The sequence below is a fragment of the Schistocerca gregaria genome, chromosome 5 (assembly GCF_023897955.1).
Source record: "Schistocerca gregaria isolate iqSchGreg1 chromosome 5, iqSchGreg1.2, whole genome shotgun sequence".
Taxonomy (NCBI): domain Eukaryota; kingdom Metazoa; phylum Arthropoda; class Insecta; order Orthoptera; family Acrididae; genus Schistocerca; species Schistocerca gregaria.
The window spans coordinates 119,108,766-119,121,741 of NC_064924.1; the positions used below are offsets into that span (position 1 = coordinate 119,108,766).

Below are 12,976 nucleotides of genomic sequence, written 5' to 3' on the forward strand. Positions count from 1 at the left end.
TTCAATGCTCTTTTCAGAGAATCAGAAGAGGTGCTGGGACTATTCTGATGTTACTGCACTGTTTATATATACAGTCGCTACAGAAGCACCACAATGTTTTGTCATTTTATGAACTGCATTACCCTTACTACGAAACAGCCAGTAAATCCTTCCACGAAAAAAGGAGTTAAATTTAGAATGTACAAGTAAACCCAATGTAGTAATATTATATCCGAATGTAAAGACATTCGATACAGGGTCTTAGGAAAAACTGTTGTAAATTAATGCAGAACTGACAGTTTTACTTTAATTGACAATTACGCTCAAGTAAACTAATCGCCACCACTTGCGATAAATTTATCACACATCTACTGTAAGGGAAAAACGTTCGCAGTATGTCCTCTATAACTGAAATGAATAGACAAACATTTAAATCAAGTCAGCTTTTTACATAGACGGCACTTACCTAAACTAAAGGATGTTCCGGCTCCATGTTTTCAGATTTACTCTCGCTTGTTTCAGCCAGGTGTATGATAACAGATTCCACTATAGTGTCTCGTAAATCCTTCTTCAAGAAATCAGTTTCTGGCAATGCTTGTGCGTGCTTTACGTACCTCTCCCAGTCCTGCTGAGTAAAACTGTCAAGAGCTTCGTGTGTTAGCTTCTCAACATCAGCAAGTTTGCAAGTAGTATTTTTTTTTTTCGCTACTTCTCGCTTTACTTGGTCCCATATCAATTCAGTGGGATTATTACTGCCAGTCATACAGTGGTAGACGTACCATTTGGTGTCCCTTTTCGTTTGCCATTTGATCTAATTCCTAAGTGTTTTTCACACCCACGATTTCATCCTTAGAGAGGATTTCAGCCCTCGTTTCATCGACTGAAAATGAAACATTCTTTCTCTTTAACCATTCCATGATATCTGCCTTGCGCCAATTTGTCCATGGCAGCTTTTCTATCTGAGTGGAGTGGTAGCTGGCGTTATCCATCATGATAATTGACCCTTCTTCCAGTGCAGACAACAGTCAAATAAACCAATTGTTAAAAACTTCTTTATTCATTTCTGAGTGGTAATTGGATTGGCAAGAACTTTTCCAACCACGAAAAACAAGTTTGTCGTCTGGTATGAAGCCTATCGTTAATTATCCAGAGTGGGGAATGGTTAATCGGGCACCTTGAATGAGGACAAGTTACTCTCTCACCTATTTTTCGTATACAGAAAATTATTAAATATTTTGTTAGAACCTTACGCACCTTGACCAAGACTCTAGGAAGTTACTGACCTGCGCAGACGTTGATGGAGCCTGGTAGGGCGCTAAAAGCATGAGGTATTTTTATGGTTCTTAGCTCGCAGAAACGGCATGTTGGAAGTCGAAAGCAATTGGCGGCGAGCTCATCCCTCAGTAAATCTTTCCGGAGAGGCCGACAGCCATACAGGGCAGACAGAGCAGTACCTAGTAGAGACATGTCTCCAGAAGAACAGTGCTGAGCCACCTGCAGTGGCAACAGCAGAAGGCTGGACTGGAGGCGACGGACTGAAGGCATACATTTACACAGTGGAGTCGTAAACCGGGCATTGTGTGCACAGCCGCACGTAATAAAAATTCTCAAGTTTTCGTGTTCGCCAACACTGCAAATAGGCCAGTGACCCACTTCCATCGGCCACCTTGGTTGTATAAGAAACTCTGGAGCCTGAGAAATGTTTAGAGATAGAATCTTTATCACACCTCATAGCTAGGACTCTCCAGCTCCAAGGCACAGGCGATTCAGATAAAGATTTTTAAGATTGTATCTGTTCGCTTGTTGCCATGGGAAGTGACGCGACTTCAGAGGAAAACATCTTCCACCTCTATGAAAAATTAAAAAAAGGCAGTAATCGGTAGTTCATGTTTTTTCCAGAGACGTAGGTTTCTTAACTCTTGCACTGGTCTGACATGAGTTTGTGTTGTCGTGCAGGAGGGGAGATTTAGCGCCTCTAAAGCCCTGTCATTGGCTCAAGACGGCGTGAAGGCACAGTCGTTCATACACTTTGCAGGAGAGGTGCGAAGTACTCGGGCTCTGGACTACGGTTTGGAAGCATCTTCTAGTCGAAGCTCTGGCATGTGTAGTTGATACTTGGGACCTGTCCTGAGACTGATTTCACTTTCAAGTAAGCTAGTCTGGAGAGACTGTGGTGAAGTTCTTACTGTACCAACAGTGCCATTTCAAGTGTTTCAGACTACTCGTTTGCCGAGGGCACAGTTATTCGTTTTTGGTTTACCAGTCTCGACGTTTGGTATCTTTGTGCGTTCTGTCGTATAAGTGAGCCAAATTGGTACTTTGTACGACCAGCGAACGGGTGTGTCACACACTGAAATCTACCATGATTTCAGGGCTCTCGTAGACAGTGAATTGCGATCTGTATGCCTGATGGCTAGACTGTGAGATTTTTGCATTTTTTTCGTGGCCGCGGTCGATTCACAGTTGCTGCCTCCTCGTCGCGACACCGCCGCGCACTTCTCCTCTGCTGCAATTTACATGGCTGCACGAAGCAAACAGGGTAACATACTGCTGCACCGGCCTTGTCAGGGCGTACAGATCTCAATCGGCTGCATCTACAGTGAGATGTAGATTACCAATCAAAGTCTGCTCAGCGTCAGATCAATTCAGACTGCGTTATCCACATTTTTGGGGCCAGAGTACTTGACCCACCTCTGCCACCCAGGATCCCTTGTCCATTGTTCTCTTAACCATACTGTTAGTTGTTTACAGTATTCAATCAATAACTATAATTTATGACTGTTTTTTCTTTTTAAAAAATAAATTTTCTTAGTAAATTTTATTACATCTTCCATCATTTTATATAGTCAGCATCACGGGTAAATTTCATTGTGGCGTCTCATGCCAGGATAACTTTCATTGTGGCGTCCCATGCCAAGATAACTTTCAACCTCTGTCAGTAGGCACTTTCAAACCGCCGTTTCAAATGGTTCAAATGGCTCTGAGCACTATGGGACTTAACTGCTGTGGTCATCAGTCCCCTACAACTTAGAACTACGTAAATCCAACTAACCTAAGGACATCACAAACATTTATGCCCGAGACTGGATTCGAACCTGCGACAGCAGCGGTCGCACGGTTCCAGACTGTAGTGCCTAGAAGCGCTCGGCCGCTCCGCCGGCCCGCCGTTTCATTTGGAGTCGTGCTATATGCACTAATTGATGTGGTTCAGTGAAACGCAAGTTTCATCCACGTACACTACAGGCCTGGTGTCTTCAGCATGCAAGAAGTGCTTTGTACGCAAAAACTATGCTCTTGCTGCTGCAATGTCTCTGTGTTCCATTAATAAATTTCCGTTCGTCATTACACTTCTTGAAACAGAAACCAAGGGAGCGGAGAAGACGAAGAACTGAGGTCTCTGACCCGGAGTAATTAATTTTTTCACGGAGGTCAGCCTGCATTTATTTAGCCGTTTAATATTCTCCCTGTCGTAATATCCAAGTACAGTTCTGCGCACGAGCTCTATGTTAAAATCGTGAAAATCGGTTAATTTCCGTTCACGTTCGTATTCCTTTCTTGGAGAATCGAAACACTCATTCATGTCTGGAGAGTCTGCCAATGACACAGATTTGCTAATATGGCCGAAGGTGACTTGGAGACACCACACGCTTTAGTAGTAATTTTATGAATTTGGGCAAAATTTAAATTATTCCTCGCTTCTTCGTTGTAGACCGGATCAGTAAGAAAAACTGAGTATATTTAATACGATAATTTTCGATTGTTTACGAATGTCTTTCCGCCCTTCACGCACACCGACCGGAGGAATACTGCAAGTAGGCCGTTGCTCCTGCATTGTATGAGACAGGCGAAATATCCTCAGACTTCAAGAAGAATATAATAATTCCAATCCCAAAGAAAGCAGGTGCTGACAGATGTGAAAATTACCGAACTATCAGTTTAATAAGTCACAGCTGCAAAATACTAACGCGAATTCTTTACAGACGAATGGAAAAACTGGTAGAAGCGGACCTCGGGGAGGATCAGTTTGGATTCCGTAGATATGTTGGAACACGTGAGGCAATACTGACCTTACGACTAATCTTAGAAGAAAGACTAAGAAAAGGCAAACCTACGTTTCTAGCATTTGTAGACTTGGAGAAAGCTTTTGACAATGTTGAATGGAATACTCTCTTTCAAATTCTGAAGGAAAATTCTCAAGAGTATAATGTACATCTCACGTTCTATGCAATACCTCGATTTCACGAGTTACCGTCTCTTTACCACAGCTCAAAACAACACCAGATACAGGGTCCTCCTAATGTTTCATCATAGTGGAAAAATGTCTAATATGTTCTATCGGAATGGCTCATTCCAAAATTTTTACATAGGCGCTTCCTCCTATAACAATTTTTATGACATTTACACTGATAAGCCCAAACATAATGAACAATGTGCACTGCGACGTTGGATGCCGCCTGGTGTTGTTAATGGTACGTAACGCGTTAACAGAAGAATGTAAGCGGAGCAGACACGAACGTGGTATCACCCGTGCGAAGATACCTAATACAAATGGTGAAATCCATTGAGATAAAAGACTTTGACAAAGGGCAGATCATTATTACGCAGAGCCTGTAAATGAGTATTTCGAAAATGGCGAAGAGGGTGGAATATTCCTCTGCTCTGTCGTGAGCATCTACGAAAAGAGGTAGATGGACAGTGATGCTACCACTTGGCGCTGAGTGGTTGGACACCACGGCTCTCCACAGAATGTCGTGTTCGAAGGCTTCTCTGCTCTGTAAAGTAGGATACATGGTCACATGTGACATCTCTGCCGAAAGAGCACAATTCTGACACACGCAGAAGTGTTTGGGGCAAACCGTTCATCGTACGTTGCTGAACATGGAGATCCGCAGCATACCGCTTCCACCTATTCATATGTTTACACAACGGCAATTATGAGTGCAGTGGGCACGAGGCCATCGGGATTCGATCGTTAGTCAATGGAAACGTGTCGGCTGTTCGGGTGAATGACTTGTTTGCTACACTAGATCGATGGTCGTCGCCACAAACTCTGTCATCGAGGTGAGCAGTGGCTCGAAAAACATGCAGCGCGCCAAGAACGCAGGCTGGTGGGAGCGGTATTATGCTAAGGGAGACATTCTCCTGCGCTTGCATCGGACCTTTGGTAGTAATCGAGGATACTCTGACAGCTGCGAACCACCTGCATCCCTTCATGTTTAATGTCTTCCACGACGGTGGTCTCATCTTTCAGCAGTATAATTGTCCGTGACTCCGAGCCAGAACCGTCCTACAGTGATTTGAATAGCATTATAGAGAACTCATGTTGATGTCTCAGCGACCGATTTCGCCTGATGAATATCCTATGTAACCCATCTTGGTCGCTATCGCGTGGCATCACCACATACGGAAATTAGCGTCCCGTTATTTACCCGGATTACATGACTTGTACGTTGATATCTCATGCACATACCTGCACAAAGTCACCAACAAACTGTTGGATACCTGATGCGTGATATTTTCGTTCTAAAAACGAACTAACAAGGTACTAAGCTGGGAGTAATAATTCTTTGCCTCGTCAGTGTATATTTTCATCTTGAATAGTAACCGCTTAGCAGCTCTTGTGAATAATTTACACTGACATGAAGATACTCATAGGAGAGCATTATATACATTTATAGATGGCGGTAGTATCTCGTACACAAGGTATGAAAGGATAGAGCATTGGCGGAAGTGTCAGCTGTACTCAGGTGATTCATGTGGAAAGATTTCCGACGTAATTATAGCCGCACTACGGGAATCAACAGACGGCGAACGCCAAATGACGGTTGGAGCTAGACGCATGGGACATTGCACTTCGGAAATTGTTAGTGAAATCAATACTCCGACATCCACAGCCTTAAGAATACGCCGGAATACGAAATTTCAGGTGTTACCTCTCACCACGGACAACGCAGTGGCAGACGATCGAGAGCAGCGGCGCCTGCGTAGAGTAATCTCTGATAACAAAAAGTAACACTGCGTAAAATTACGCTGAAATCAATGAAAGACGTGTGACAAACGTATCCGATAGGACAGAGTTACGAAATTTGGCGGTAATGGGCTGTGGCAGTAGACGACCGACGTGGGTGGTTTTGCTAACAGCACGACATCACGTTCAGTGCCTCTCCTGGGCTCGTGACCGTATCGGTAGGATCCTAGACAACTGGAACTCCGTGGGCTAGTTGGATGAGTTGTGCTTACAGCAGATAGGAGCTGACTGTAGCGTTCGAGTCTGGCACAGACCCCAAGAAACCATGGACCCAAGTTATCGACAAGGCACTGTGCAAAGTGGTCCTGACGTGGGCTGTGTTTAAGTGGAATTTACTGGGTCTTCTGTTCAGATTGAACCGCTCACCGTCTGGAAATGGCTATTTTCGGCTATTGGAAACCATCTGCAGCCCATGTTCCAAGACAACGATGGATTTTTTTATGGATGACAGTGTGCCATGTCATCGGCCGAAATGGTTCGCGATAGGTTAGAACACGATTCTGGACAGTTCGAGAGAATGATTTGGCCACACAGATGGTCCGACATGAATCCCATCGAATGTTTATGGGACATAATCGAGAGGCGAGTTCGCTCACAAAATCCTGCACCGGCAACACTTTCGCGGTTTCTGATGGTTCTGGAGGCAGCATGGCTCAGTATTTCGGCAGGAGACTTCCAACGACTTGTTGAATCCATGCCACACCGAGTTGCTGCAAGAGACGGGCAAATCGAGGTGTGACACGATATTAGGAGGTACCCCATGACTTGTGTTACCTAAGTGTATTTAATGACCGGTTTCGTCACCTAGGAGTCACATAATCAGATCAGATCAGTTACATAAGAAAAAGCGTTCGCTAGAATTATGATCCAGTTATAGTTACAATCAATAAATGCAACATGGGGCAGAATAATCCTTGTCTACGAATAAATGACGTATGTTGTGGGTAGTCAGGTAAGTGGAAAGTATGGTTACATGATTCCTCAAGCGTATCCAAAAAACATTTATTAAAAGCTTTTAAAAATTGGAATAAAGTTCAAGAAATACTTTTCCAAGTTAATGCGATAAAAGACCAATAACTGGTTAGAACACACAGTAAAAAAGTAAAAATTAAAGACACCAACTATGAATCCAGACGGATGACAGATGACCGAACGAAACTGATTAACCATCAGATATAGGGGCAAAATCCATCCATGGTACCAAAAATTTAGAGAAAATCTGGGAAGAACTGACTTAGTGATAAAATACTATAACGGCGACAATTGATGTGGAAATTTTCGTGTATATGACATACCATAAATACCGGCGGGCTGCTATGAACTGAGCGATAAGCTGTGTCGGTGTCGGAAATCGGGTGTACGCATACGCACTGGTACAGTGTGACCTATAGAAATTCGCGTGGCGTGCTCACATTCGTAGACAAAAAATTTTGGGTTCTATACCTTATAGAACAGTACAACACTTACAAGTGTCAAATAATCATGAGCGCAAAATAATACAATTTGTCATTTGTTAATTAGGCACCTTCTTAGAACAGGACTGGTAGAAATCGTTATCAGAATATAAACGTATAAATTACTATTTTAGGCGAGCGTACTTGAGCATAATGTAAGAAATAAATGATAAGTAAACAAAGCATGTTACTGAACGTTTCACTGAACAGCGCTAACATAGTGCTTAAATAGTACAGACATGGCTAAATCTACTTTTATTTGTTCAAATGGCTCTGAGCACTATGGGACTCAACTGCTGTGGTCATTAGTCCCCTAGAACTTAGAACTACTTAAACCTAACTAACCTAAGGACATCACACACATCCATGCCTGAGGCAGGATTCGAACCTGCGACCGTAGCAGTCGCACGGTTCCGGACTGCGCGCCTAGAACCGCGAGACCACCGCGGCCGGCCTTTTATTTGTGTTATAAATTCTATGTATACGGAAATTCGAACCAAGAGCAATAACGAAAGGTAAGGTGAAGCCGTAAAAATAGGGAGTCATAGGTCCATTACTAAAGAAACCGTCAAGTATAGGTAAAGACAATCTTAAATGACATTTTTATTTTAAAAAAAAATCAAAGTTATCTAGAATGCTACGATGATTTAGCTCCAATTGTCCGTTTAGTGTCTCCTCGAGGTCGGGAAACTGCTTAATGGGGAAACTGCTTAATGGCCTTCATAATCTCCATTCACCCAAGGATGTTAAGTGTGTTCCTATTGTTTTCTCGATATAAAATGGACAAGTTTATTAGTCCGACCTTTACTGGTACTTCAATGGCGTAAAAGCTTCTCCGAGCTTCACTGGCACATTTGAAACCGCTCATCCACATCTCACAGAAATTATTCAAGTCGTGTTACGGAAAAGGTTGACGTTGTTGATTAGAAAAGGAATAAAACAATAGTGCTCCGTTGCACCCTTTTCCCAACCATTCATCATATGCTAGACTATCAGCGGAAACAACATCTGTGAGACTTTCAGCAGGAGATAACATAGTATGAAACTACAAATAATATGAAAAGTAGTACAAACAGAACCCTTTCATTATTTTGTGGTTGTGTGGTTGCACTACACAACATTACAGGCTTTTTCTACTATGCTTGTGTATGACGAAGCGGAGACTAGCGGATTTTTGTTTTTATGTGGTACTTTTGATCTGTCACCTTCTTAACAACATTTCTAGATGATTTCGGTCCACGTACGAGAGAAAGAAGTGGCCGTGATGGTCCAGTGTGTAGAGCGCTAGGTTCCGACACTGCATGTGTCGCCTTCACTGCCCCGTGGGAGCGTGGGTTTTTCCTTGTGTCAATCCTTCCCGCATGGCCCAGCTCCCTTCGGCCTGCTATGAAACTAAGTCACGTGGAAAAGGCGGACGGGTGATGGACTCGTCAGCCTCCCACTCCTAGTGCCGCAGTGAACGAAAGGTCCCATTCTTCCCACAGTAAGTCCAGAAGATGCCTCACAGGTTGAGCGCCACAGATTTCTTATGGCATAAAATACGTCTGGGAAGCCGACTAGCTGTTGACTCGAACTAAGCTTGCATCACAAACTCTGCTATAACTCTGTGCAGAAGCTGACCAGTCGCGGTAGCTGATGAGTGGCAGTGCGCCATTCTCTCCGCACTGAATTGAAGCTTGTTATGAGTTAGCTGGAGAGCTGGAGAACATGTTGCTTTTGGCGCACCGCCTGTACTGAGGCAGGTCGAGACGACACGGGCAGCAAGCAGTATTGTGTTATCTCACTGAAAAGTAACATTACGTGTACCTTGAATGTAGGGCGCAAACACCGACCGTAACACATTATAAACGTTACGCCTGCTGTCCAAATTATTGACTACGCGAAGCAGAGGTGATGGCATTGTGTATCCAAAGGCACCCCTGCTCAGGGTACAGGATGATAAGGAAACCTGTCGGGCAACGTTCGCTCTCCTCGAAACTTCCACTCAAGATCACGTCCAGCGTGATGTTGTACAAGGAACTGGAACTTCTCTGAGTATATCATGTGGTGCCTGACACGGAGATAGGAGGGGGAGGGTGCCAGGCCCATCACCCGTCCGCCTTCTGCACTTGACTTAGTTTCATAGCAGAACGAAATGGAGCTGAGCCATATTAGGACTCCCACGTGGCAGGAGCCTAGCGCTCTACACACTGGACCACCACGGCTCCTTGTTGCTCCATACGGCGTACTAAATTTCTGCATCCATCGTTGTCGTTGGGCTCACCACTCTTAACGTTGCCCTTTCTCTAGGCCCATCAATAGAGGTCTTAATAGAGTTGGTCGTCATGACTCTCCATGGTGCTCCAGACGTCGTCCTACTATTCATATCGATTTTTCTCTTGCAGCAAACGAGCCTATTTCTTGACTCAAGGTAGGGACATAGTGTATGATCCCGCAAAACTAAGTGAACAGCATGTCTGTTCTCTTCGGCTCTAAATCCGTAGGGCGAGTGAGATCCAATATGGCGTGGAGTATGGATGTCCTGAACTCGTCCATTCCGTGTTCACATCACAGTCGTAGGATCCCAAACAGCGCGAGCAGCAGCATCGCAAAACGATAACTGCTCTCTGCTAGCCAGAAACCAGCCGCTGTCGAAGTCTGACGGGTGCTGACAGACGTTTCTCCTTTTTACACGTGGCATAAAACGACATTTTCAGAAATACACATCATTCAAATACGATTTCTGAATGGGAAACTCGGTAAGTCATTCTTCTTTCTGCACAAAATGTGGAAGCGTCAGTTATGGTACCAGGCTGCGCTCAAATTCTACTCAATTGTTTGACCAACAATATAGCAGATCTCACGTCAGTGTGACTTGTTAAATGTCGACGTCATTTGTCAAGGCCAACAATGAAGACCGATATACTATCTGGAAATTTTCTTCCTTCCACTTAATAAAAACCAACGTACTGCATTTTTCTCCAATCTTATCCATTACTACCGACATTTGCTGTTATCTGCCGTTGATTGCTATGCATTATTTGGCAAAAATGGTTCAAATGACTCTGAACACTATGGGACTTATCTTCTGAGGTCATCAGTCCCCTAGAACTTAGAACTACTTAAACCTAACTAACCTAAGGAGATCACACACATCCATACCCGAGGCAGGATTCGAACCTGCGACCGTAGCGGTCACGCGGTTCTCGACTGTAGCGCCTAGAACCGCTCGGCCACCCCGGCCGGCTACATTACTTGACTGCCGAGCACTTTTACTCCCTCGGTTGTTAATATCAAGCAATAGAATACCTGATTTACTCCACAACATTTATGTGAGATAGTGAGTGAAATTTATCGAATTGAATCATATAGAACATGTGTCGTGACCATCAGTTCCCTTCTGTACGAGACGATAAGATTTGTTATGAAAATTATTTACGGAATTAACGTAATGAGTGTAATAAGCAACGAATTACGGTAGTAAGCAGCCAACTGCTAGCAAGACGTAACCCCACACAGTGAACAGTTTAGCTCGTGTCTCCAACCGGTTCGTCTTGTCAGCGACTACAGCATCGTCTTGGGGACTTCCACAAGACAGACAATACTACAAGTACTTTCAGAGCAGAACTCATTTTGCACGTCGACAGCAGATTAAATGAAATAAAAATTAGCGTCACTGACTGAGTCATATTCAGCCACAAGTGGAGTACTTTCTAACGTAGCAGTCTGTTATAACAATTATTGTTTGATAATTTTCATATCAAGTTTCTGATAACCTAGAGGCCTCACCAGTACTTAACAGTCAGGAACTAAATGTAACTTAAACATCGCCAATTCCGAAGTGCTGCTTAGAAACTTCATTCCGCGCTCGGCTTGATGGACCTCTTACTGATGTTATAATTTCTCTCTAGGTTGATACAGCCATTTATCAGGCCCAGTTCGTTTGCACTGACAAAGAAAAATCAGAGATTACATATCGTCATAACGAGTAAATGATACTATTTGTTATTTTCATTATTGCAGACTGAAAGGCTGTTTCGCTTCTTTACGACCCATTTCAGGCAATACACCCAAGACTCTCAGCGTTTTCTGTTCCTTTTTATATGGCTGATTACAGCTGTTTCTCCCTTCATGACAGCGGAGGTAGGAATCGAATTTGCGTTGCACACAGTCGCTGGGTCTATTTCTTTGCGACTTTTTGAGTCAACTGCACTTTCTGAATTCGGTACATTATGTCATTAATACCTTTCTGGGTAGTTCCATTGAAAGTATTCGTAATAAAAATTGTTCTTAAGTTCATAATGGTAAAGAGAATAAAAGGTATTATCTACTCCTAAAGTTTACAGTATAACCAGAGATGATGCTGGAAAAAAAAGTGAACCGTGACTGGCAACTGAGTTTACCATTTTCACAGAAAAAACAGTCATGGCGGCTACCGAAGATGAGGGCTATCCAAATAACTCCTCCTGATAGTGACCGGGCAAATATCTCACGAAATAAGCATCAAACGAAAAAACTACAATGAACGAAACTCGTGTAGCTTGAAGGGGAAAACCAGACGGCACTATGGTTGGCCCGATAGATGGGGCTGCCACAGGTCAACGGATATCAACTGCGTTTTTTTAAAAATAGGAACCCCTATTTTTTTTACATATTCGTGTAGTACGTTAAGAAATGACCACTTTTTTCGCTTTGTGATAGATGGCGCTGTAATGGTCACAAACATATGGCTCACAATTTTAGACGAACAGTTGGTAACAGGTAGGTTTTTTAAATTAAAATACAGAACGTAGGTACGTTTGAACATTTTATTTCGGTTGTTCCAATGTGATACATGTACCTTTGTGAACTTACCATTTCTGAGAACGCATGCTGTTACACCGTGATTACAGCGTGTTACAGCGCTTCGTCGACGTCGAGGTCCTTGGAGACAGACGTTATCAACCTTATTTATATACAGGATGAACCAGAACGCCAGCGACTTAATTCAGAAGTGGTGATCTGACCCCGAAGAAGGAAAAAAATTAGTCAGCATGGTCTCTGAAATGCACACCTGAAGAGCTATGAGCACTTGTCGATCGTCGCTATTGTGAAACGCGTCTCTTCTACTGAACATTACTGGCCATTATTTCTCAAGATGGTTCATACTAGCTCCTCCCAGAAAGCAAACAGATTGCATGAGAAGATATTTGTCTCACAATAGTGAACATGTTCAAGTACCTATAGCATTTAATGCATTCATTTTGGAGCCCACTATTACTCGACAGTTTTTTTTCTTGATTAGAACCCTACTACCACCTATGAAAGTTTGTCAGTGGAGTTGTGATTCGTCTTGTACATATTGTAAACGGTAACGGTGCATATGTTGTTGGTGGACTCCCTAAAATTCTTTTCAATCTGTGGATTTAATTTCATTAAAAGCGAGGTGTTGAGTTCTGTCTGCAAGGAAGTTCCGAATACGGTCACAAATCTGGTCAGATACTTGGTAAAACAGAATTTTGTTCACTGAACGACATTGTGGAACTACAATGAAGAG

At 43.2% G+C, this 12,976-nt stretch overlaps 1 protein-coding gene across 1 annotated transcript in view; it reads left to right on the top strand.

The window, feature by feature from the left end:
- The first annotated feature begins 6,942 nt into the window (after positions 1-6,942).
- The window catches only part of LOC126273253 (cell cycle control protein 50A-like), a 222,229-nt gene continuing 216,195 nt past the window's right edge, over positions 6,943-12,976 (top strand). Inside the window, exon 1 of the mRNA XM_049976798.1 lies at positions 6,943-6,959. Within this exon, the coding sequence (XP_049832755.1) occupies positions 6,943-6,959 (17 nt within the window). The remainder of the gene's footprint in view (positions 6,960-12,976) is intronic.